Source organism: Suricata suricatta, chromosome 12, assembly GCF_006229205.1.
Source record: "Suricata suricatta isolate VVHF042 chromosome 12, meerkat_22Aug2017_6uvM2_HiC, whole genome shotgun sequence".
NCBI classification, from domain to species: Eukaryota; Metazoa; Chordata; class Mammalia; order Carnivora; family Herpestidae; genus Suricata; species Suricata suricatta.
Genome location: NC_043711.1, coordinates 58,377,138 through 58,402,643, shown reverse-complemented (window position 1 = coordinate 58,402,643; position 25,506 = coordinate 58,377,138). Strand labels below are relative to the sequence as shown.

The following is a 25,506-nucleotide window of genomic DNA, read 5'->3' as shown; positions in this document are numbered from 1 at the left end:
ATGTATCAAATCATTAGATTGTACATCTTACATTTACAAAATAGTCTATGTCAATAATACCTCAATAAAATGAGAAAAAAAGAAGATAAAGGGACATATTTTGTATACAACTTCCTCTCAAATGGTTCAGAAATGTATGTATGTGTGTGGATAGTTTATTGTGTTTATGCTGCTAAACCAAAGGAAACAATGTTGATTTCTATGTCTTGTTCTTCTGTCATTTCTAAAAATATCTCCTGAAATCAGGAATGTTTCTCACGCATGGATATTCTGTCTCCTGATACTCTAGGCCAGCTGGCAGTGTGACTCTGGAAGTGTCACATATTAGAATCTTTCCAAATTGGCCTTGCTAACATTGTAAATTTTAAAAATCTGCTTTGAGGCTTTTACAGCCACATTTCAGCCAGCAAACAATCTTGAAAACTGGAAATGATTCAGTCCTGCTGTCAGTCTGTGGTCAGATTTCAATTTGACCTGCTGCCTGATTTTATAAGGATTTAAAAGGACTTGTATAAAATGCCTGCTTATTTCCTCATTATCAAATTGGCACTTTTGAGAACCAGACAGGAGATGTGGGGAAAGTACAGACTTCTCATCAAAAAAAGTTTTCACACTATGTTTTTAAAGAGTTTTGTTTTTGCTTTTTAAACCCAAGTTTCCCAGGTGGGGGTAGGGAGATGGGGGTTGGTTGGAAAGGGCCCATTGCAAGGCTTGATCCCTAGGTCCTGGGATCATCACCTGAGCCAAAATCAAGAGTCAGATGGTCAAACAACTAAGCCACCCAAGCGCCCCTAAAAGAGTTCTTGTCCAGTATGAACTTAGCCCTAAATTTAAAAAGAGGTATTACGATTTTAATATTAATATTAACAACAAATTTCTTTTATTTTACATACCAATTTTACAAAACTTAGAAAACATGAAAAAAGACCAAAAATCTGTCCTACTTTGTTCCTGGAGCTCTTCCTAAATGTTATTTACACAAAGCATTCCAATAGGTTACTTACTATTCCATCCTGTACTTAGTCTATCCTATGTTGTTAAATAATGGTGGTAAGTATTCTCATTTGAATCTTGATATTAATAGGAATGCCAGTAATAGTCATAATGATAGCTAATATTTATTTTGCTTTTTCTCTGACATGTGAGAAACCAAGCTTAATACACTGCTCATGTCCTCCCATCTAATCTTCTGGGGAAATGAGTGTTCTATTATTATCCCCATTTTATGACTGAAAAAAAGCGAGAGATTAGAAAGGTTATGGTAGGCATCCACAGTTACAAAGTGAGAAGGTAACAGAGCCACCTCAAAGATTGTGCTTTTATATATATGTAAATGTGCATTATAAAATATTAAGATGCTGCTTTTGAAATAAGCATCCACCTATTCCTACTTTTAAGTTTTCCTAAAGAAATAAGTATTTGTTGAATGAATCTGTTAACATAGTTTTTAGTTTGAGTTGTTACTAAAATTTTTAAATAATTTTCTTTCACAATATTAAATTCTCTTTGCATTCCTAGGGTAGAACTTCTGTCATCCAACATTATTTTCAACATACTCTTAAATTCCAGACACTGGTGCTTTATTTATCCTATTAGTGGTGCTAACTATAGAGTTTTGAGGAGAGTGGCTCTACTATCTTTGTTGGGTTTTGGTATCCAGGTTATGTTAGGGTTAGAAACCTTTTCACTTCTTTCTATGCTCACCAGTATCTTATATATAATGAAAATTATCTCTTCCTTCAAAAATGTCAAGAATTCACATTAGCCCCATCTAGATCCAGAGCCATTTTATAGTACAATTGACTTTCTTCGTTAGTGATTTTTCAAATCCCATGCTTAGAGTTAATGTTAGTTATATGTATTTTTCCAGAAAATGTGCCCATCTGTGGGAGAGTTTTAAAACATATCTGTATACTTGCCAGTCATGAATAATATTTTCTCCTGTATTTGAAATTATCTACATTACTGGTTCTGGTCCCTTTCTCTTTTGCCTCTTCCTGTTTTTTTTTTCTTTATAATATTGCATAGAAATTTTTCCACTATTTTTATATTTTTATGTAAAACCAATTGTTTCTGTATTTCATTCTGCTCTACATATTTGTTTGCTTCTACCTTTATTTTTCTTTCCATTTATTTAGAGTTTGTTTTTCCTCACCAATATTTCATTAATATGAAATATGAAACAATATGCCCTATTGTTACCATTTTTAGAGACTGCACAATATTTTATTCTATGAGTGTGATGTATATTACTAGCTCTCTCCCCCAAATTCATCCCTGGGATGAAGGGAGAGAGATGGAAGCAAGAATCTTATGACCAGCTGGAAGGCAGAAAGTAGTCCAGAGCAAGTATGGCCATTTGGCTTAGAGCCTGGCATGCTGTCTCTAGACAGGAAATATAGAACATAATTTCTAGAGTTCTTCACCACCATCTGCTCTTTTGCTGTGCAGTGTCAGGCTTCAGCCATAATCTCTATGAGCCAGAATGAGTAAAAAAAGGAAGTGCTCATGGTTTTCTGTTTCTACAGTAAGGATAGGTAATGTTTAATTCCCACAGAGTATGGAACTAACAAGGATGAGAAAGGCCAAAGGAAGGGATCCTCTGTGTTCTCATCTGGAGAATGGAAGAAGCAGGCCCAGCCTGACTGCACTAATTTCCAGAGGAAGCCTCTCAAGCTCCTCATTTTCCTTCCCTCTTCTGCTTTCTTCATAAAGCTTCACAAGCCCAAGCTCTCTCTGAACTTGAACTCTAAAAGGTGAATTAGACCCAGCCACCACCCTCTGGGAGTTTGCAAAGCTACACATGACACATGCTGCAGCCTGAATAATGAGATACTATAGACATCCTGAGATTGGAAATGGCCAATAAGAAAGGGGGTTGAGGGGTGGAAGAGATGTACATACGTGTAACAGAAATAGTGCCCTGAGAAGCAAACACATCACACACAATGTTTATTCTTAAATAATAAATAAATGGTAAAGGAAATACAGGAAACAAAACATTCATGAAATCCAAGTTGCTAAAGTGCTTTCAAACATAAATTTTAAAAGATCAAGAAGCTTTGTCTGACCTTCAGATACTGTTTATAGATATTAAACACAGTCCCATGCTATTTCAAAAGGGAGGGGAAAGTATGGCTTTCTTTCTCTTTATGAGTTCTGATATGCACAGCCTATCAAACAACACTCAGGATAATACAAAAGTATTGCCTAATGAGAAAATTGAAATGTCCAAAGCCAAGTTCAAGGTAACGATACTTTAATTCATTCATATGTCTGTGTGGGGTCTTAGCTATTTATAAAGACATCTGATTCTCTGGAGATTAAATAAATTTACACTTTCAAATGAATGGTTTCCATTCTACAGTGAAATGGGCTTTTCCCTAAGTTATCCATTTGTCTTCTTACAGCAAGTGGCATTGTATTTTATCCTGACAATGGAAGAAGAAAATCCAACTGAGAGTACTTGCCATAGACAACTGTTATCATATGGAAAATACCATAAGGAATGAACACATTGCCAGCCTTTGAGGGTAGGGCCTGTGGGCCTCATCAGGCTCCCACCTTCCCTGGCTGGAGCCCTTCCAGCCCTGGGGAGTCTGAGCATCCTCTGGCACTGGCACCCTGGTGTACTTTCTTGGTCTCCTGCTGGGCAGAGCTGGAGAGATCAATGGCCACGTCTTCCAAGCCGTTCTCAGGGCTGGCTTCATCTGAGCTTCTCTGGGATTCTGCCTGCTTTGGGCTAGAACTTTCCTGGAGTTGGTCTGAGTCCCAAATCCTTGCCAGTTTTTCTTCAATTCCCGGTTTCTTTATCATCCCTGTGGATTTTTTGTGCATCCCTTGCAAAAAAAATGAGGAGAGAAAAAATAAGAGTAGATATCTCCAAATTCAGCAATTTTGTGAATTTCTTCCTTGTTTAGGTTCTCTAAATCCCATCAGAAATGCCCTCCTCAGCACCTGTCTCCAGGGCCTCTAGGGGAACCAGCTAGGTAACTACCCCCATTAGGGTTTAAATCTAATGTCTGTGTGTGTGGTGCAGCCAGCAAAGGTGCCTTATTTGGATGTCATGGTAATTTTACAAATTTAATTGTTGCCAACATTTTAAAATCAGGAGACTATAGATCAAAAGTTAGATTTTCAGCTTCTCTGGAAGTAAGAGTGCACTGAGCCCACTTTCTTACATGGCCACAGATACCAGGGAGCACCACTGCCCCACATCTGATCTCCTTGTGGAAGTTCAAAGTGGTTGGCTTGGTTCCCTGCTCCAAATTCTGTCTCATCAGTCTTTGAGGGCAAAGTCAAGACCATATTTACTATATTTCTAGTCTCAGCATAGCATCTGGGGGGTAGGAGCTAAACAATGTTTGCTAAACACAAAACCTCCTCCCCTACCTACCTAGAATTCCCCATATACACACCTAACTCCCACCCTGCTCCAGGTGCTATCTTGTGCCTCATTCCTCCAAAGTGTGCTCCCTGTCCATGGGTCTCTGGTAATAACAGAAAACATCCAGAATGCCCAACCCCAAATATAGGGGGGTCAATCACCTGCAGGTTTCACTGCTTAGCACTGCCCTCATTACTATTACCATGAGCTCTAAGTTGCATGATTTCCAAAAATTATAAAATTTTGGAAGGTATTTCACGTATTACAAGTATATCATTTTACTCTTAGAACCAAGGCTCAATGTGGCCTTTCCACACACTGTCTACACAGTTCCAATGCAAAATAAGCCAACTGACCACAGTTCAAGCCCTTAAATTAACTAAAAACTGGATGTGATATTCTGGGCCCAAATCTGAGTAAATTTACATTGATTGGTTTTGCAAATGGCTGCCCTTTGTGGGAACCCTTCTTCCTCCCCCAGTATCTCTGGCCCTCTTGCTGGCTGCAAGGCCCTTCTTCCTTACCCAGAAGCCATGGTGCACAGGAACCAACCAGGCCACCCTCTGTGGAGTTGAGGACAGAGTCTGGCAGTGGAATACAGTGTCGCACCATGGCCCCATACAGCCCATATTCTGCCATCATGCTGCTGCCACCCCAGCGCTTCTCCCGCTTCCTCCACTTGGCCCTCCGGTTTTGAAACCAGACCTAATATGAGGCAGGACAGGAGGCAGAAGAGCACACAGGAAGAAACACAGTAAAGAGGATGCTTCTAGGGGCCCATGAGCAGGGAGTTCTAAAAAGGGCCAACTATCTACTCAAGTTCCAGACCTTTCAAGAGCTGTGCCTGCTGTTCATTCAGAACCCAAAGGACTCATCATTGTGAGGATAATGTGCAGTTTCCACTGAGGCTTTCCAGAAAATGAGAAATGACAAAAATAAAATTAAAGTATTCTTTCCCAGATTGTGTAAAGAAGTAGACTACAATGTTTCCTGATTTTTTCATTGATTAGAAAGAGTTCACACTGGCAATGGTCTTTTTTAACCCCCACGTCTTGGGTTGTTGGTGATAATTCTCATGGAAAACATTATCTTAATAAAGGAATAATATGGAATATTGTTCAGCTGTTAAAAAAAAAAGAGTGAGTTAGTGGCAAAACTTCTGACATGGAGAAATGTCCAAGGTGCATTGTTAAACTAAAGGCTAAAAAGTATAACTCAATACTTTACACACAAAATCCTATGTGTATAGGTATAGATATAGATGATAAATATAGATATATAAACATATTCACAGCCAGATATATACACAGAGATAAGAGAAAGTTTACAGCAGGCTGGTTTACATTGTTTTCTCTCAAGAAATGATAGTCAAAGATTAGATAGAATTATATATAAAGATATCTATATATATGTAATTTTTAGTTGCAGCACACATTATTGTGTAATTTTAAAGAATTAACAAATAAAAGAAAAAAAGACATGGCAGATCACAAGAAATATATTCTTGGAATAAACATACAAAAAAACCTCTAACATTGTGGTACCTGCAGCTAATGAGCCTCAGTTTGTGTGTCAATGGGAATGTGTTAGGCTATCTAGAAGTGGCTGTGGGTTGACTCACTGTGTGTGAGAAAAACATGTTCTCTGTGATATCTCTGGGAAAGAGAAGAGGGACCCTAGACACCTGTATTCGATCTTCAGGGAGTTCAGTTTTCACAGCCAGCATTTCCCGGGCGTACACATCAGGGTAATGGGCCTCGCTGAATGCCTTCTCCAGCTCTTCCAGCTGGTGGGTGGTGAAAACAGTCCTGTAAGGAGGCCCAAAGCATATGTGTGGGCACATGTCCGCAGGAGGCTATCAGGCTTCCTAGACCTAGAAGACCCCATGACTGCTTTTCCATACCTTAAAAGGCTTCCTCATGATAACTGGATATATCACTTCTGAATGATTAGCCTCTGGAAAGTCCAGAAGTTTGGTTTAAAAAAAAACAGAGTTCTTTAACATTTTTTCTCCTTGATGAATTCTATTAACTCATTCTAAGAAAATCTATTTTAAAGGTCCACAAAATTGTATCTTTAAAATGCTACAAAGTTTGTCTTGCAGCCTCCTGTGAATAGCAGAATTATATTCCCAAATGCCTACTATGTGCCAACCAGGAGGTCACTAAGCCTGCCATAATGCAGCCACACCATATATTTTCAGATATGGTGTCGTGAGGAAAGGGCGAGGGAGGACAGCCTGGCTGTATACCTGTGCCGCCGCTTCTTCCTCTTGCCGGGCGTGGGGGACACCTTCAGGTTACTCCTGTCTTCAGATAGGCTGTCTTCATCTTTTAGTACAGGATAAAAGAGAGGACTTTAAAGGTGAGCATATTTTTTAAAAAGTATTTTTAAAGGTGAACACATTTTTCACTTTTTTCTCTGTAGTTTAATATGAGGATTGAAATTGTGATTCTACTGGAGAATGTGAGCACTAGCATTTTTAGCAGTCACTATATTCCAGTCACTGTGCTTAGCATTGTCTGTGCATTATCACAGTTGTTCTTTGTAAAAGAATTTCAAGGTAGCTACTAGTATTATTCTGTTTTTGTAAAAAAAAAAAAAAAAAAAAAAAAACACACCTCATCTGTAGATGAGGAAACTGAGGTGCAGAGAGATTAAGTAACTTGCCCAAGATCACACAGGTAGTATATGGTGAAGTTGGGATTCAAGCCCCAGACTGCTTGAAGCTACTTGGCCATTAATGGCACTCTCTATCCCCACTTAGCTCCAAATTCATCCTCTTCTTTCTGCCTCCAACTCCTCTTGTTAACCAACAAGCCAACATTTCTCTAAGTGAGGGGCTGAGGCTTGACATCATAACCCTGGTCAGAACTGTACTCCCTGCCCTTCTGCACCAATTCTGAATCTCTGGAAGTGGATCCAGGAAACTCATCCTTGACAAGATCTAGTGGTATTTTGCCTTTCATTTTCTCACAGAGGAAAGAATTCATCCTATGAAGGTGATTTTTGCATTTTTAATGAAACCACTAAGAGAAAGAGTCATTTTATCTTACACAGAGACTCATGAAGTTTTGGGGTTTTTTTTAAGTTGAGTGAAAACTTGCTTGACTGCTGAATTGGCATGCTTACTTTTATTATATTATTACTTTTAGTTTCAGTGGAGAGATTCAATGTACCTTTGTTGCCTTGGCTGCCTGGATGCTCAGCTCTAGGTTTTATTATATAGTTTCTCTCAGTCTGCGTTTTCTTGTATAATTCTCCGTTTTATTCCCCCCACACCCTAAACCTCTCAATTTCTTGGCCTTTGTTCTTTATAGAAATTCATTGCCTCCTTCTCTTTACCCTTAATGCACCTCAACTTCTTTGACGAAATAGCTGGTCTCAGAACAACCTGTTAAGCATAGATGCAATGAAAGTGGCAAGGTTGCTTCCTTTCTCACGTGTGCGGAAGGAGGGAAAGCAACCGCGAGGAGAAAAGTGGTTTCAGCACCCCGGGGGAGACAGTTCCAGGCCTCCAGGCCCGGAGCTCTTCACTCTCAGTCCAGCAAACATTTGAGCCTCAGTGGGCTCTGGGTTCTGTGCTGATGATAAACAGGCGCGCCCTGGCCTCCCCGACCTATGCCTTTCGCAGAGGCCGGGACTCAGGCGTAGCGCTAAGGAAAAACCCTCAGAGACCGTTGCTTGGTCGCCGACACCCCCAAGGTAAGTCCGGAACAGAGTAGTGGTGGTACCGGCTGAGGAGAGGCCGAGATTTAGGGAAAGACAAGGGGCAGGGAGCCAGGCTGCGTGAATACGCCTCCCCCGACGGGACCACGTTCTGGGGTCCCGACTTCCCCTAGATCTGGGATGCTAGGAGTAGGAGCTCAGTGAGACGGTGGTGAGTTACCCCTGTAGGGCCCCAAGCCTGAGGAAACAGGAGCAAGACCCCATGGGCTGGCCTGATTACCGGACGTCGAAACGCTCTCGCTGCTCTTCTGGCTGCCGAGCGGGGGCGGCGGGCGAGCAGGGGCTTGCGGAGCCGCGGGTTCAGGTGTCCCGGGGGGCAGGAACGGCACGTCAGCCAGGATCAGGCAGGGCGCCCGAGGGGCCGAGGGCTGCTGCGCGCTGAAGCGGCAGAGAAGGCCAAGCCCCAGTGAAAGGGTCCCGCGCGCCATGCAGGGGCCCCCGAGACCTGGACCCGTACCGGGGTCGGCCTTGGAAGACTCGCAGCCACATCCTGGCCCCGGGCCGGCAGGCACGGGAACCTCGGCTTCCAGGCCCAGCAGATCCGTGATGGCGAAGCCTCGGGGGCGCGAGCCGCTGGGGGAGCTGCCTGGCACCAGCGCCCTGCTCCTCGAGAGTCCGTCGGAAAGTGCGTCCCGGCAAGTCATGGCTTCTCAGTCGGCGAGGCTTGACTTACTTTAGGTCACCTTTGCGGAGTGGGCACTGCTCGGAGGATGCTTTATACTTCCGGACAACCCGTCGGGCGCCGAAGTCCAGGAGGGCTCCAATCAGTGGCGCGCAGACGCGTCATCGCCCAGAACCCTGCGAGTTGGGGACGCCACCAGCTTTCCTCCCCTCGGTCGCCGCCCTCCCAGCTGCAGTCCCCTCAGTCACCTCTTTCTCTCTCCTCTCCAGCTGTCCTCCCTTCCCAATCTCTACCGGAGAGCCGCTCCCCGCCCCCAGCCGTTCTCCGTGAGAGGAAAGTAGGAGGGCACGACCCCGCTATCTGCTAGTTTCTCTAAAAGCCACAGCTTCCAGGTCCCGGAGAATCTTCCCCTTCCTTCCAGATTCTTTAGGTGGAGGTTCCCCCTCACAGCTGCCCCGAAGCCTCCCTCCCAAGACCCAGTAGCTCATTAAGACCTAGGACCTCATTCCCAGCCACACTACCACTAATGTGACACACGCCAGCCTTCCAATTCCACTGCCAGAGCCAAGGCCTTCCCCGAAAATCTCCGAAGGGAAAGAAATGGAAAACGTTTATTTAATCCACGCCCACTCCACCTCCAGCCAAATTCATCCCCAGCTCCCTAATGGTTGAGCTGTAGTGGCTTCAAAACTCAACATCTGAGAGAAGGAGAAGTAGGGAGAAACATACAGAGTGGATTAAGGAAAGGTGCCCAGTTTAGCAAACAAATCTACCGGAGGTCCAGTGGAATTTGAATTTCAGATAAACAATGAACTTTTTTTTTTAAGTGTAAGTATGTATATAACAATTCTAAATTGGGTTGTAGGGGGTTGGTAAACTGGAACATAGGACCTGCCTACTGGGAGACACCCCTCTTCACTGGAGGCAAACAAATTACTGTCAGATTTTACGATTATTCAAAGAAAGCCTGGTTTTCCTGTGAAACTCCCTAATTTGTTAAAGTAGGCGCCAAACAAGTTTCGTGAGTAAACCACTCCTGGCTCACAAATGAAATTTGTGAAAATTTGAATCCACCCAACCCGAATCACTCGAAACCCTGAGCCCACCCTTCCCAAACACAGACCCCTGGAAACAGAATCTCCTCAGTTCCACCCTCTGAGGGCCCCGCGGTCTAAGGTCACCCAACAGCGAGGTGGCAACTTCCTGAGCGCACCTGGAGGTGGCGTGGCTCCGTGCACGGGGTGAGAGAGAAGCCCGGAGTCCGACAAAGTGGCCTCCAGCTCGCTTCACCTTCGAGTGGGGCCACAGTTAAATAAGCAACTTAAACGAGGGGCTTCAGATAAAGATAATTACAAGAGGCTGCGCATTAACTTTCCATTATTAAAGGAAGACCCAAATCTCCCCCCCTCGCAAGCTGTTCCTGGGATTAACAAAACAATAACTTTCCTTCCGGATAATTCTCATTTAAATCTCTCAGGGCCTGAGGCGGCTTTAGACTCTAGCGCCATTTTTGGCTCCGCCAGGAATCTCTCCCCAAATTTATCTTTGGGTTTAAAGGGGTATGTTGGTGGTACAGGACCCAGCCACGGTGCTCTAGCTTTTTGTCCCGCAGAATATTCTCGTTTTATAACTCAGAATTTGGAGCCGCAGTTTAGGAAGACACCTAACGATTCACACCTTTTGCAGACCAAGTCCTGTACCAGAGGCAGGAGCATCGGAGGCCCTATAGTGGCCCAACCCAGGTCACTCCTAGGAGAGGGTCTAAGAGGCGGTGCCCCGCCCGCGCGGCTCCTGCAGTCTGGAGTGCAGACAGCTTCCCCACGCCTCCACCAGGGTCTTTAAGTCTCAGCCTCTCCCAGTCCCTCCTCCCCTCTGCAGAGGAGGCAGGCGATTACTGAGAAGACAAACCTCAAGTCGATGGCCGGGAACTCAGAGGTACCAAAGGCCCGGCGGGAGGAGCCCAAATTCGGCCGCCCCACGTGGTGAGGTGAGCCAAGAGCACACCAGTTAAACCCATTCTGAAAGATCTTACAAAACGTCTTTTGCAGATGAGAACTGCTAAGGTTTATTAACCCAGTCACAGCCGTACACAGATAAAGAGACGGGGAAAGCGAAGCTGAAAGAAAGCCGAGAGACGGAGCCAGAATCAGAGCTCTAAGGGGACCTTGCAATTACTGCACAGGAGCGTCCCTAGTACGGGCCTCCTTCTGTTGCACCTGTAAGAAGGGCCCCGCGAGACCAGGCTGGAGAGACCGCTGAACCCCAGGCGTCTACCCTTTTGCAGCGTGGCGGCTACAGGAACGCAACGCCTGAGGGCACCCTCATGGTCTCCTCCCCAGTGAGAAGAGCCTTCCCTCCCCCCTCTCAGCGCAGATCCAAGTCTGCACTCCCATCCCCAGCAGCTGTGGCAGAAGGTCACCTAGCACGCAGGACTCTGCGGGATCCACTCAGAGACCCGGCGCCCAAGGATTCGAGAGCAGCCACTGGAGCAGCATTAAGCTCAAAGTCCGCCACCGTGCAGGGAGCGCTTCCAGTCGTTGAGGAAAGGAGAGTGCGAGTTGGTCCCCGACCCTACCCACACTCCGCGAGTCCCCTCGCGCCCTGGCAGTTGCAGAGTCTATGGGTGGGCGAAATCATTTGGGGGCACTTTGCGCCCTGGCAGGGTGAAGGGTAGGTTCCTCCCAGCCCCTCTCTTCACAAACAAATCTGCAGCCAGAGGCAGAGCCCTCTTGAGTCTCCCGCCTCTGGGTCACCCTCGGAGTCGTTTTGGAACCCTAAATCAGTTAAAGGGGTCCATATCTGTCTTCGTCAACTGGGATTATCCAGGATTTAACTAATCAGTAAAGGTTTTTCTGCTCATTATTTCCCAGGGAATGTTTCTATTCCCGCTCTGTGGCTAACTAGGAATGTGCGCTCCATTTCCCCTGGCCTCCGGGGCATCCTGGCTCTTCTCATTGCCATGATGACATCAAATCAGGTGTGAGTGGCTCAACAGAGACGCCTCTTCAAGTTTTTTGAGGCGCGCCTGGCCAGGCTGGCAACATTAAAGTACAGATACAATAGGAGTGGGATGGACATGGGTGAATTTTATTCACATTTTGTGTATTGCCATGAGTGCACAAACAAGCCCATTCGTACATTTATCTTCTAATTTACTTCCTGCCTCTCTGGCTGCGCCTCTGGGTTGCTTTTATGTCCCCCCTCAAAGGGTGTGTAGACACTGTTCTGACCTGTCTACTTTCTTGTACCGTGACCATTTGGCCTGCAGGTAGCCCAGACTCCAGTGCCAACTCACCCATGTCTTTGCTTGGAGGCTTTCTCTCGTCTACAAACGCCACTTTGCCACTAGCCAGAGGTGGAAAGGATTAACAGGCCCTGAGAAGCCCCGGACTACCAGCCCCAGGTGGGGCTTGCATTCTATTCTGCTTCCCAGAGGCCCCCAGCAGGATGTGCCCCAGTTACTTGCTAATTATTACCTCTCAATTTGCTTTCTTTCTAGGTGCTGTAGGTGCCCCACCCAGACTCCCATTTTGGACTCTGGCACCTCCCTCCAGCTGCTATGACTGGAGGCTGCTAATAGCTCACCATTGCTCCTAAAGAGAACTGACCTCTGCAGATAAAGGCCCTTATCCTACACCCTTCTATCTCCACATCCACAATGTTTGATACAAGGCTACCCCTTGCCTCCAGAGGGACAACTCTGCAGAGTCTTTTTTGCTCCAAACCTCTTTCTGTTCACAGTCAGGCCAAGACTCAGCTGGACCTACGAACACACCTTTTCCCAGCTCCTCCTCTTTTCTAACCTCCCTCACCCCTGAGATCCCTTCAGACCCTTCCCCAATAAAACTCATACATCATACTCTCTGTCCAGCTCTACTTCTAGGGACCTGTTCCCACCTTGCTTCTCCACTCCCCTACTGATGTTGTCCCAAAGCATCTCCCAGATAAATGGCTTATCCTGGAGTGCTTGACTCAGAGCCCTCCTATAGGAAAACCCAAACTCAAACATTGTATTTCTCTTTTTTTTTAATTCAGTGTTTTTTCTTTCTTTCTTTTTTAAATAGTTTATTGTCAAATTGGTTTCCATACAACACCCAGGGCTCTTCATCACAAGTGCCCTCCTCCATCACCACCACCTCTTTTCCCCCTCCCCCTTCCCCTTCAACCCTCAGTTCATTTTCAGTATTCAATAGTCTCTCAAGTTTTGCGTCCCTCTCTCTTGCCAACTCTCTTTCCCTCTTCCCCTCCCCCTGGTCCTCCATTAGGTTTCTCCTGTTTTCCTGTTAGACCTATGAGTGCAAACATATGGTTTCTGTCCTTCTCTGCCTGGCTTACTTTGCTCAGCATGACACCCTCGAGGTCCATCCACTTTCCTACAAAAGGCCATATGTCATTCCCTCTCATTGCCATGTAGTACTCCATCGTGAATATATACCACATCTTCTTGATCCATTCATCAGGTGATGGACATTTAGGCTCTTTCCATGTTTTGGCTATTGTTGACAGTGCTGCTGTAAGGACGCAGGTCTGAATTCGACTTCTCAGAATCATTAGATAATAGAAGGGCACACATTGCCAAAGGCAGGAGGAACAACCCTTTTAACACCCAATCAGGAAAGGCCAGCTAACACCTTTAACATTTCTAAGGGCAGCCCTAGAAGGCTAGTCACGCCCTATGTGAGGGTCCTGGGCCCACTCTGTAATTGGTCAATACTCTAAATGTTGTGATTGGCTCCCACCAAAAGTATCAATGAATGGTTAAACCTGCTGTCAATAATATTGTATAATAATGATTGGATCACTATACCTGTGTCATGATTTCCTGTAACTCCCCCTTCCCAAGCCCATAAAGGCCCTACCCCAGCCTTTGTTTGGGACTCTCCGCCTGGATCCACTGCATTGGTGAAGTCTGTGAGCCTGAGCTTATAAGCCCGAAATAATAGAGCCCTTTGCTTTTCCATGCATGACTCAGTCTCCTTGGCAGTCTCTGGTTTTTGAGGACGATATTGGAAACTTGGGTATAACACTGCTACGAACATTGGGGTACATGTGCTCCTATGTATCAGCACTTCTGTATCCCTTGCTCAAATCCCTAGCAGTGCTATTGCTGGGTCATAAAGGAGTTCAATTGATAGTTTTTTTGAGGAACCTCCACACTGTTTTCCAGAGCAGCTGCACCAGTTTACATTGCCATCAACAGTGTAGGAGGGTGCCCATCTCTCTATACCCTCGCCAGCATCTATAGTCTCTTGATTTGTTCATTTTAGCCACTCTGACTGGCATGAGGTAGTAGTAACTCAGTGTGATTTTGATTTGTGTTTCCCTGAGGTTGAGTCAATGATGTTAAGCATCATTTCATGTGCCCGTAGGCCATCTAGATGTCTTCGTTGGAGAAGTGTCTGTTCATGTTTTTTGCCCATTTCTTCACTGGGTTATTTGTTTTTTGGGTGTGGAGTTTGGTGAGTTCCTTGTAGATTTTAGATACTAGCCCTTTATCTGATATGTCATTTGCAACTATCTTTTCCCATCCTGTCAGTTGCCTATTAGTTTTCTTGATTGTTTCCTTTGCAGTGCAGAAACTTTTTATCTTGATGAGGTCCCAAGAGTTCAGTTTTGCTTTCATTTCCCTTGCCTTTGGGTATGTGTCAAGTAGGAAATTGCTGTGGTTGATGTCAAGGAGGTTTTTTCCTACTTCCTCCTGGAGGGTTTTGATGGTTTCCTGTCTCACATTCAAGTCCTTCTGCCATTTTGAGTTTATTTTCATGTGGTGTAAGAAAGTGGTTTAGTTTCCTTCTTCTACATGTTGTTGTCCAGTTCTCCCAGCACCACGTGCTAAAGAGGCAGCCTTTTTTCATCGGATACTCTTTCCTGCTTTGTCAAAAATTAATCAGCTGTACATTTGTGGGCCCTGTTCTGGGTTCTCTATTCTATTCCATTGGTCTATGTGTCTGTTTTTGTGCCAATACCATACTGTCTTGATGATGACAGCTTTGTAATAAAGGCTAAAGTCTGGGATCGTGATGTCTCCTGTTTTGGTTTTCTTCTTCAATATTACTTTGGCTATTTGTGATTCCATATGAATCTGAGGATAGTTTGTTCTAGCTTTGAGAAGAATGTTAGTGCAATTTTGATGGGGATTGCATTGAATGTGTAGATTGCTTTGGGTAGTAATGACATTTTCACAATGTTTATTCTTCCAATCCATGAACAGGGAATGTTTTTCCATTTCTTGGTGTCTTCTTCAATTTCTTTCATAAGTTTTCTATAGTTTTCATCACGTAGTCTTTTACATCCTTGGTTAGGTTTACTCCTAGATATTTTATGGTTTTTCATGCAATCATGAATGGGATCAGTTTCTTGATTTCTCTTTCCGCTGCTAAGCATTGTATTTCTCAGGCTCCCTTGGACACTTTCCTCTCTCCCCAATGTGAGATCCCATGATTCAGTCATCATCTGATTGCCAAAAACTCCCAAATCTGTCTCCAGCCTGGGTACATGCTTCTTCCTGCATATCTATAGTCTCCTGGACCTCTGTCCTAGTCTAACAGAAGCACCAAAGCATAGCCCACCAGTGCTGAATGCAAGTGCTGTACCCTCCAGTCTGCATCTTCCCAAGGCTTCTTCACCTCCACCCCAGGGGCCCAAATAGAGCCCTGCCCACCTCCAGTTGCCAAAAATAACATGAGTAACAACAAGGACTGACATCTCTAAGGTTCTTACTATGGGCAGCTACTATTGCATATGTCTTATCAAAAGGATCATGTTTCATCCTGACCACAGCTTTGAGGGTGTATGCTATTATTGTCCTATATCTTTCAGGAAAGAAACAAAGATACTGTTTTATGTAGATTGTAAAATGAGTGAGTTTAAATCAGACAGTAATGGAAAATATAGTCACTGAACTTAAAGCACAATAGATTAGATTAGCAGATTAGGTACAATTTAAGAGAGATTGGGGAATATCAAGGTAGAGCTCTAGCAAAACAGAAAATAAGAAACCGAGGCTTAAGAGTCACAGAGGAGAGGACAGGTGTACATGGTCTCACCGAATGGGAGGAAGAGAGACCAGCAGGTATGTTGCTCGGGCATGGAATAGAGGGAAGGGGTAATGGCACAGGTCATGTTAACCAAAATGTCATGGGAAGAAGACACTAAGGGAAGACAGGAGCTGTTGATGAGTTTTATTTTTAGCGTTAAACACACATTAGGTCATCTACTGGTGGAGACTACTATCTGGCAGCAAATGATAATGAGTTTGTAACCAATTTGTAGTAGAGGTGAATAGTGTTCATCATCCAGGTCCATATCTAGGCATTGAGGCTCTGGGTGAAGGTAAGAACAGTTCCACCAGGAAGGAGTGACTGCAGGTTCCACCAACTTGAGGGGGCCTCCCCGAGGATACGGACACCTCCCATTTGAAGGAGGTCCTCATTCTTGCCAAGCTCTTTGCTCTGGCACTTTTTTCTCTCAGAGACACCTGGCACATTTGTAATTATTCATTTGCCTATAGGATTATTGTGCTTTGCCTATCCCCCTTAAAAGATGCTATAGCTGGCACTGTCTGAGGACTGTCCACCAGCACCTAGGTCAGCATCTGTGGACAGTTCCCAAACACACCAACAGCATCCTTCTCAGCACTTTCAACGCTGCCTAAAGATGTTCTTGGGCCCCAGGAGTGAGGTGGCCAGGTCTGGTGTCCAGGGAGCCCCAGCAGCAACCCTCTGAGGATGACTTGGAGTTGGTGGGTAATACCAAATCATCTTTGCCAATTGGGACAAAGGGACTGTGGACATTCTACACAATCACTCCAAAGGCCCCATCAGGATTGAGCCCCAGCAAACACCACTCATTACCACAGACTTCCTCCCCTTCTCCCTTAACCAGAGCTGCCTTGTTTCACCTCCAGGTGAACTATTCCATCCCAGTCCTGTCTCAGTGTCTTTGGTAGGAGGAAAGGACCCAAACCTTAACAGTGGATAAGCTCCACAAAAGCAGGGCTAGGCAGGCATGTCAGCATTGTGTGCTCAGTGCCCAGCAAACAGTGAGTGCTTCTGGAAGGTTTGCTGAGTGAAAGAATCCAAGGGTGTGGTGCATATGAACCACATGCCTATTGCCAAAACTTCAGCTCCTCCTCATCTACTCAGCACTCTTTCTCAAGAGTTCCCTCCCAAGATTCTCAAGGCCTGGTCCACAAAGATGAGCTGAGAGTACATCTCCTCCATGGCAACCTTGGCTCTTGGGGCAGAAAGGAGACCAGCATTGGAACCCATAGCCTAGCCCAGCCCTGGGACTAATCATCTTGTCTAGGGCTTCTTTTCACAGCGCTATTGTGTTCACTGCTGCCAACCAATGTTTTGAAATGCATGGCACCAAGCAGCCACTCTGCAACTGTATTTTCATTTATGCTGGGGTTTTGCCTGTGAGGCTAAAGGAAGTGGTATTAGAGGCTGGAGTGGGAGTGGGACTTGTGGTGGCCCAGGCCTTGGGCATGATGGGGCTGGAACATGCCAACCATGCTCCATCAGCCTGGGCAAAAGACTGTAGCATGTCTGTCTGGTGGTTGAATCTTACTTGTTCTAGCTCATTCCCCCCAAACATGGTAATTAACCAGACATCCTCAAGTCAACTAGAAAAATCCTCATTAAATAGAGGAAACAGAAAAGGAGAAGTATGACAGTGAAGCCCCCCCTCCCCCCGTTGACACAGGCTTCCATATGCTTCAAATCACCCTTCCTGAACACAACAGAGATGCCTCTATTCAAAGTGCAGCTCCCCAGAGAGACAGGAAGTGGCAAACACTAAGACATTTTATTCTTTATGGGACCATTACAAGCAAGGCTTTCATCTGCCAAAAGGAGAAGGTATTTAGAAGTGGTTTGTGTTCTTGGTCCTCTCACACTTGGAGGGACGCTCATTGCATATTCCTTACATGCTGGGTGGTCACTGGTGATTCTTTAGCCTGGCGTACCTGTATTTCATTTGTTCTGGAAATTATCAGATTTTATAATTTTTAATATTGTCCTTCATTTCCTTCTAGGCTGTCCATTTTGAGTTTCAGTTATTCTTTGGTCAGAATTTTTATTCTCTCCTCTGTGACTCTTAAGCCTCTGTTTCATATTTTATATTTTGCTATAGCTCTAACTTGATATTCCCTAATCTACCTTAAATTGTGCCTAATCTGCTAATCTAGTCTATTGTGCTTTGAGTTTAGAGGCTATATTTTTCATTACTGTCTGATTTAAACTCACTCATTTTAAAATCTACATAAAACAGTATTTGGCATCTGAAGCACTTAGAGATTAAATTCTGTTATTTGTTGTTTCTGCTGACACCTGCTTAGAGTAGTTTTGTTTTGATTTTTGTCTTTATTAAGACTTTTTTAGGTTAGTTTTTTTAAATAATAGTTTATTGTCAAATTGGTTTCCATATAACACCCAGTGCTTCTCCCCACAAGTGCTCCCCACCATGACCATCACCCCCTCCTTCCCCCTCCTCCCCTTTCAGTCCATGGTTCATCTTCAATATTCAGTAGTCTCCCTTGATCTGTGTCCCTCACCCTTCTCCGCTCTCTTTCCCCCTTCCTCTCCCCATGGTCCCCTGTTAGTCCCCAAGTCTCTCCTGTTAGACCTATGAATGCAAACATATGGTATCTATCCTTCTCTGCCTGACTTATTTCGCTTAGCATGACACCCTCGAGGTCCATCCACTTTCCTACAAATGGCCATATGTCATTCTTTCTCATGGCCATGTAGTACTCCATTGTGTGTGTGTGTGTGTATATATATATATATATATATATATATATACACCACATCTTCTTGATCTATTCATCAGTTGATGGACATTTAGGCTCTTTCCATGATTTGGCTATTGTAGAAAGTGCCGCTATGAACATTGGGGTACATGTGCTCCTATGCATCAGCACTTTTTTATCCCTTGGGTAAACCCCTAGCAATGCTATTGCTGGGTCATAGGGGAGTTCTATCGATAGTTTTTTGAGGAGTCTCCACACTGTTTTCCAGAGCGGCTGCACCACTTTACATTGCCACCAACAGTGTAGGAGGGTGTTTTAGGTTAGTTTTAAATTCAAAGGGAAACTGAGCATAGGTACACAGATTTCCCATATACCTCCTGCCTGCACACATGCACAGCCTCACCAAGTATTAACATCCTCTACCAGATTATACATTTGTTATGTTTGATGAACCTACCTCAACGCATCATCGTCACCCAAAGTCCATAGTTTACTTTGGCTCATTCTTCATGTGTATATATTATGTGTTTGGACAAATGTATAATGACATGTATTCACCATTGAAATATCATATAGAGTGGTTCACTGTTCTAAGAATCCCCTGCACTCCACCTGTTTATCCCACCTTCTCTCTAAATCTTAGCAACCACTCACTCATTTTACTGTTTCCACAGCCTTGCCTTTTCCAGAATATCATATAGTTGGAATTGTATGTTATATAGCCTTTTCAGATTGACGTCTTTCACTTAGCAATATGCACCTAAGGTGCTTCCATGTCTTTTCATTGCTTGATAGTTCATTTCTTTTTTATGCTAAATAATATTCCATTGTATGGAGGTACTATAGTTTACTTGCCCATTGACCTCTTGAATGATATCTTAGTTGCATCCAAGTTTTGGTAATTATGAATAAAGCTGCTATAAATATCTGTCTGCAAGTTTTTGTATAGACATAATTGTTCAATCCCTTTGCATAAATATCAACAAGTGTGATTGCTAGATCTTATAGTAAAAGTATTTAGTTTTGTAAGAAACCACTAAACTGTCTTCCAAAATGGCTGAACCATTTTCCATTCCCAGTAGCAATGGATGACAGTTCCTGTGGCTTCACATCCTCACCAGCATTTGGTGTTGTTAATGTTCTGGATTTTAGCCGTTCTAATAGCTATGGAGTGGTATCCTACTGTTGATTTAATTTACACTTACTTGATGACATATAATGTGGAGCATCTTTTCACATGGTTATTTTCCATCTATATACCTGCTTCAGTAAAGTGTCTGCTGTGGTCTTTGGCCTATTTCTTAATCAGATAGTTTGGGTTTTTTTACTGTTGAGATTTAAGAGGGTTTTGTTTGTTTGTTTGTTTGTTTGTTTGTTTGTTTTTACATTTCGGGAGTGCCTGAGTGGCTCAGTTGGCTAAGTGTCCAACTCTTGATTTCAGCTCAGGTCATGTTCTCACAGTTTGTGGGTTTGAGTCCTGTGTTGGGCTCTGTGTTGTCAGTGTGGAACCCGCTTTTAATTCTCTCTCCCCATTTCTCTGCCCCTCCCCTGTTCACTCTCTCTCTCTCCCTCTTCCAAAATAAACATTTTTAAAAAGAGCTCTTTGTACATTTTAAATAAGTCTGTTATCAGATATGTGTTTTGCAAATATTTTATCCCAGTCTGTGGCTTGTCTTCTCATTCTCCTCATATTCTATTTCACAGAACAGAAGCTTCCAATTTTAATGAAGTCCAGCTTATCAATTATCTCTTTCATGGATAATCCATTTGTATTTAAAAAGTCATCACCATACCCAAAGTCATCTAAGTTTTCTCCTCTGTTATCTTTCAAAAGCTTTATAGCTTTGTACTTTATGTTTAGCTTTATAATTCATTTTGAATTGTTTTTTTGTGATGAATATAAGGTCTGCATCTAGGCGGATTTTTTTTTTTTTTGCATGTGGATATCCAGCACCATTTGCTGAAAAAGTATCTTTGTTCTATTGTATTACCTTTAGTACTTTGTCAATGATCAACTATATCTATGAGGGTGTATTTCTGGGCTTTCTTTCTGTCCACTGATCTTTTTGTCTATCCTTTTGAGAATACCACTTGTCTTGATTACTGTAGCTTTCTTGTGAACCTTAAAGCAGGGGAGATGCAGTCCTTTAACTTTGTTCTTCTGTTTCAATATTAGGTTGGCTATTCTTGGTCTTTTGCCACTCTGTATAAACATTAAGACCATTTTTTTTGATATTCACAAAATAATCCCAGTAATTTGATTGTGATTTCAATGAATCTATAGAGAAAGTTGGGAAGAAATAACATCATGACAATATTGAGTTTTCCTATTCATAAACATGAAATGCCTCTCCATTTATTTAGTTCTTCTTTGATTTCATTTATCAGAGCTTTTTTTCCTCATATAAATCTTGTACATATTTTATTAAATTTATTCCTAAGTATTTCACTCTGGGGATGCTAATGTAAATGACACTATGTTTTTAATTTCAAATTTTAATTGTTCATTGTTGGTACATATCAACCTTGTATTCTGCAACCTTGTTATAATCACTTATTAGTTTCAGGAAGTTACTTTTCTGATTCTTTAGGGTCAGAGAGAGAGGATGATACAGAATCTGAAGACAGGCTCTGAGCTAGTCATCAAAACAGAGCCTGTCGCAGGGCTCAAACGCACGAATCGTGACATCATGACCTGAGCCGAAGTCTGACACTCAACCAACTGAGCCACCCAGGCACCCCTGTTACATTTCTATACACTAATAACGAACCATTGGAAAGAGAAATTCAGAAAAAAATCTCTTACAATTTCATAAAAAAATAAAATAACTAAGAAAAAACTTAACCAAGGAGATGAAAGAACTGTACACTGAAAATTATAAGACATTGGTGAAAGAAATTGAAGGTGACACAGACAAAAAGAAAGATATAACATGCTCATGGATTGGAAGAATCAGTATTGCTAAAATGTCCATACTGCACAAAGCAATCTACAGATTCAATGCAACCCTTATTTAATTTTTAATGTCACATTTCACAGAACTAGAACAAATAAGCCTAAAATTTGTGTGGAACCACAAAGACCCAAAATAGCCAAAGTAATCTTGAGAAAGAACAAAACTGGAGGTATTATAATCGCAGATTTCACACTAAACTACAAAGCTATAGTAATCAAAATAATATGGTGCTGGCATAGAAACCAATTCATAGATCAATACAACAGAATAGAAAGCCCAGAAATAAACCTACACATATGGTCAATTAATCTATGATGAAAGAGACAAGAATATGCAGTGGAGAAGAGATAATCTATTCAATAAAGAATATTGGGAAAACTGGACAGTTATATGCAAAAGAAAAAAACAAAAAATAAAAATAAATAAGAGAATCAAACTAATTAAATCTTTGCATAGCAAAGAAAACCATCAACAAAAATGAAAAGATAAACTACTGAATGACAGAAGATACTTGCAAACAATACCGTGATAAGGGGATTGATATTCAATTATGTAAAGAACACATACAACTCAATAACAAAAAAAAAGAAATCCAATTTAAAAATGGGAACAGATGTTTTTCCAAAGAAGACATACAGATGACCAACAAGCACATAAAAAGCCATTCAACATCACTAATCATCATGAAAATACAAATCAACACCACAATAAGAAAACACCTGACAACTGTTAGAATGGCTATGATCAAAAACACAAGGAATAACAAGTGCAGGCAAGGATGTAGAGAAAAGAGAAGCTTCATGCACTGTTAGTGGGGATGTTCATTTGTGCAGCCACTATGGAAAACAGTATGAAAATTCCTCAAAAAAATTAAAAAAGAGCTACCATATGATCCAACAGTATAGACACCATTTTGGGGCATCTATATAAAGAAAGTAAAAACACTAATTTGAAAGAATGTATGTACTTCTCTGTGCATTGCAGCATTATTTACAAATATTATTGCCCATCAATAATAGACAAATGGATAAAGAGGATATATGAAATATGCATACACACATATATATTGCAACAACATGGATGGCGCTTGGGGTATTATGTTAAGTGAAATAAGTCAGACAGAGAAAAGCATACCATATGTTTCACTTATATGCGGAATCTAAAAACCAAAACAAACAATCAAAACAGAAATAGATTCATAGATACAAAGAAGAAATCAGTGGTTGACAAGGGTCGGGGAGGAGGGTAAGACAAAATAGGTGAAGGGGATTAAGATGTACAAACTTTCAGCTATAAAAATAAGTAAATAATGGGAATGTAATATATAACAAAGAGAATATAGTCAATAGTATTAAAAGAATTTTGTGTGATAGTCATTTTGTAATGTATCAAAATATCAAATCACTATGTTGTACACTTTAATATATTAGATATAAACTAATCAGAATTAAATTAAAAGTACCGTATTAGCTGTAGGTTTTTATGGGTATTCTTTTTTTTTTTAATTAAAGTTAGTTAACATATAGTATAGTATTGGTTTCAGCAATAGAAACCAGTAATTTATCACTTACTTATAACACCAAGTGCTTATCCCACCAGGTGCCCTCCTTAATGCCCATCACCTATTTAACTCATCCTTCCGCACATCTCCCCTCCAGCAACCTTTAGTTTGTTCTCTGTATTATGAGTCTCTTATGGTTTGTCCCCTCTCTCTTTCTAATTTATTTTTCCTTCACTTTGCCTGTGCTTCACCTGTTTTGTTTCTTAAATTCTACATATGAGTGAAATCATATGATATTTGTCTTTCTCTGCCTGATTTATTTCACCTACATAACAGACTCTAGTTCCATCTACATCATTGCAAATGGTAAGATCTCACTCTTTTTTATCACCAAGTAATATTCCATTGTATATATGTACCAAATCTTCTTTATCCATAGCCAGTTGATAGACATTTGGGCTCTTTCTATAATTTGACTATTGTTGATATAGTTATGCTTTATCAAGTTGACAGAATTCCCCTCTATTCCTAGTTTACTGAGAGTTTTGATCATAAATGGATATTGTGTTCTGTCATAAGCCTGCATCTGTTGATATGATCATTTGATTATTTTTTTCTAGTCGGTTGGTGTGATGGATTACATTAGTTGATTTTCAAATGTTGAAACAGCCTTGCATTCCTGAGATAAATCCCACTTGGTCATGATGCAATTATTTTTATAAATTAATGGACTCTGGATTTGCTAACGTTTTGATAAGGATTTTTGTATCTATTTCCATAAGAGATACTGTAGTTTTCCTTTCTTGAAATTTCTTCATCTGGTTATAGCATTAGAATAATGCTGGCCTTACAGAATAAGTTAAGAAGTATTTCCTCTGCTTCTGCACCTTCTAAAAGAAACTGTAGAGAATTGGTATAATCCACTCCTTAAATGTATGGTAGAATTCACCAGTGAATCCATATGGGCCTGGTGCTTTTTGATCTCAAAGGCTATTAATTATTATGGCACCAGGGTGGCTCAGCTGGGCATCTGACTTTGGCTCAAGTCATGATTCCATTGTTTGTGAGTTTGAGCCTGCATCTGGCTCTGAGCTGACAGCTCGAAGACTAGAGCCTGCTTCAGATTCTTTGTGTCTTTCTCTGCCTCTCCTTTGCTTGTGCGTGCTCGCTCTCTCTCTCTCTCTCTCTCTCTCTCTCAAAAAATTAAATAAATAAAGATATATTTAAATAAATAGTTATTAATTATTGATGGGAAGTCTCTTCACATTGTCATTTCTTCTTACATGAGATTTGGCAGATTTTGTATATGGGAATCCTCTGGACTTTCTGGTCAACTTTTAAAACTAAAAGAAAAAAATGAAGTCTGATCATTGATCTTGGCAAAACCCACAAGGAAAAGTTTCCTCCCAGTACTTCACATTCCTGGGTTTTATACTCATTTTTGGGCCCCAGAAATTCTTCTTAAATGTTAAGAGATAAGATTTCACTCTAAAAGGACATTTATTATATTTTATTGAGCATTTCTATGGAAGGCTGTTCACAATTATGGCCAAAAGTTGAAATCAGATACTTCAGAAAAACTTTCAAAGCTATTTTGGGTGCAGATGTCAAAAACAACTTGAATCAAGAGGTTGGGGAGTTGGCAGAGTAGAAGGACCCAAAGCTCACCCCATTCCTCATTTTTAACTAGATATTATCTATACTCAAGTCAACAAACTGGAGACTGATCAAAAAACTGGAAAAACAAACTCATAACTAAATATAGGCAAGGACCTGTAGCTCGAAGGTGAGGAAGGTCAGAAAGGTGGAAATAGGCTGCCCACAGGAAGGAGGCATCTGTGTGTGCAGAGAGAGCAGAAAAACAGGCTCTTCTACCAGAGTGTTCACACAGGAAATACTAATCCCTGTAATATTTGGCTTTAAAAGCCAGAGGGGCTGAATTCTGTGACTTTATAAAAACAATGGACTTGAAGGTTTAAAAGTCTGCTTACTCAGCTTTGGGCAGACCAGAAGGGTGAGTGATAGCTGGGTTGCTGCCCTTAAAGAGACAGTAGTCTGTACAGATGGGCATCCAAAAAAATGGCAGTTTGCCAAGGACAAATGGGAGATAGATCTGTTCATACTGATTGTGAAGCACGTTGGGGGACTTCTCTGAAAATGAGAGAGCTGACAGGTAGCAATTTCCTCTCCTGCCCCCCAGCATAAACACAGAGCAAACTGCAAGAGGTGAGGCTGCACAGACACTTGTTGCCTGACCTGCTGGCAATGCATCACACTCATGAGTTCTCCCGAATACTAGTCCACTACATGCCTGCTGGCCTTGGTCCTGGGCTCAGATAAAATACTGTTAAAGCCATGCATGCACCCTGACCAGCCTCGAGGTGCACAGCTGCTACATGTACCACACACACCCACTTGCAGGCCTGCCACATGTCCCCAGCCATTATTGCACACCTTTGGCAACCCTGGCATGCAGCGCCCAGTCACCACAGTGCTTTGGGGGGACTGGCATAGGACTAGTAGTCCAGTACAGTTTTGCTAATACTGCTACATCAC

The 25,506-nt window shown here is 42.3% G+C and overlaps 2 protein-coding genes across 2 annotated transcripts in view; one reads left to right on the top strand and one right to left on the bottom strand.

Annotated features, from left to right (window-relative positions):
- Nucleotides 1-3,552: 3,552 nt before the first annotated feature.
- Nucleotides 3,553-8,760, bottom strand: VSX1 (visual system homeobox 1). The gene is made up of 5 exons (XM_029919234.1): nucleotides 8,337-8,760; nucleotides 6,639-6,717; nucleotides 6,072-6,195; nucleotides 4,912-5,092; nucleotides 3,553-3,839 (listed from the first exon to the last, which is right to left on the bottom strand). Exons 1-5 carry the CDS (start codon nucleotides 8,758-8,760, stop codon nucleotides 3,553-3,555), a joined length of 1,095 nt encoding a protein of 364 aa, XP_029775094.1.
- Nucleotides 8,761-8,826: 66 nt separating this feature from the next.
- LOC115274486 (pre-rRNA 2'-O-ribose RNA methyltransferase FTSJ3-like) overlaps nucleotides 8,827-25,506 on the top strand; it is a 31,047-nt gene continuing 14,367 nt past the window's right edge. The window contains 4 exon segments of the mRNA XM_029917908.1: nucleotides 8,827-9,075; nucleotides 10,617-10,720; nucleotides 10,965-11,408; nucleotides 11,643-11,715. Of these exon segments, the coding sequence (XP_029773768.1) occupies nucleotides 8,827-9,075; nucleotides 10,617-10,720; nucleotides 10,965-11,408; nucleotides 11,643-11,715 (870 nt within the window).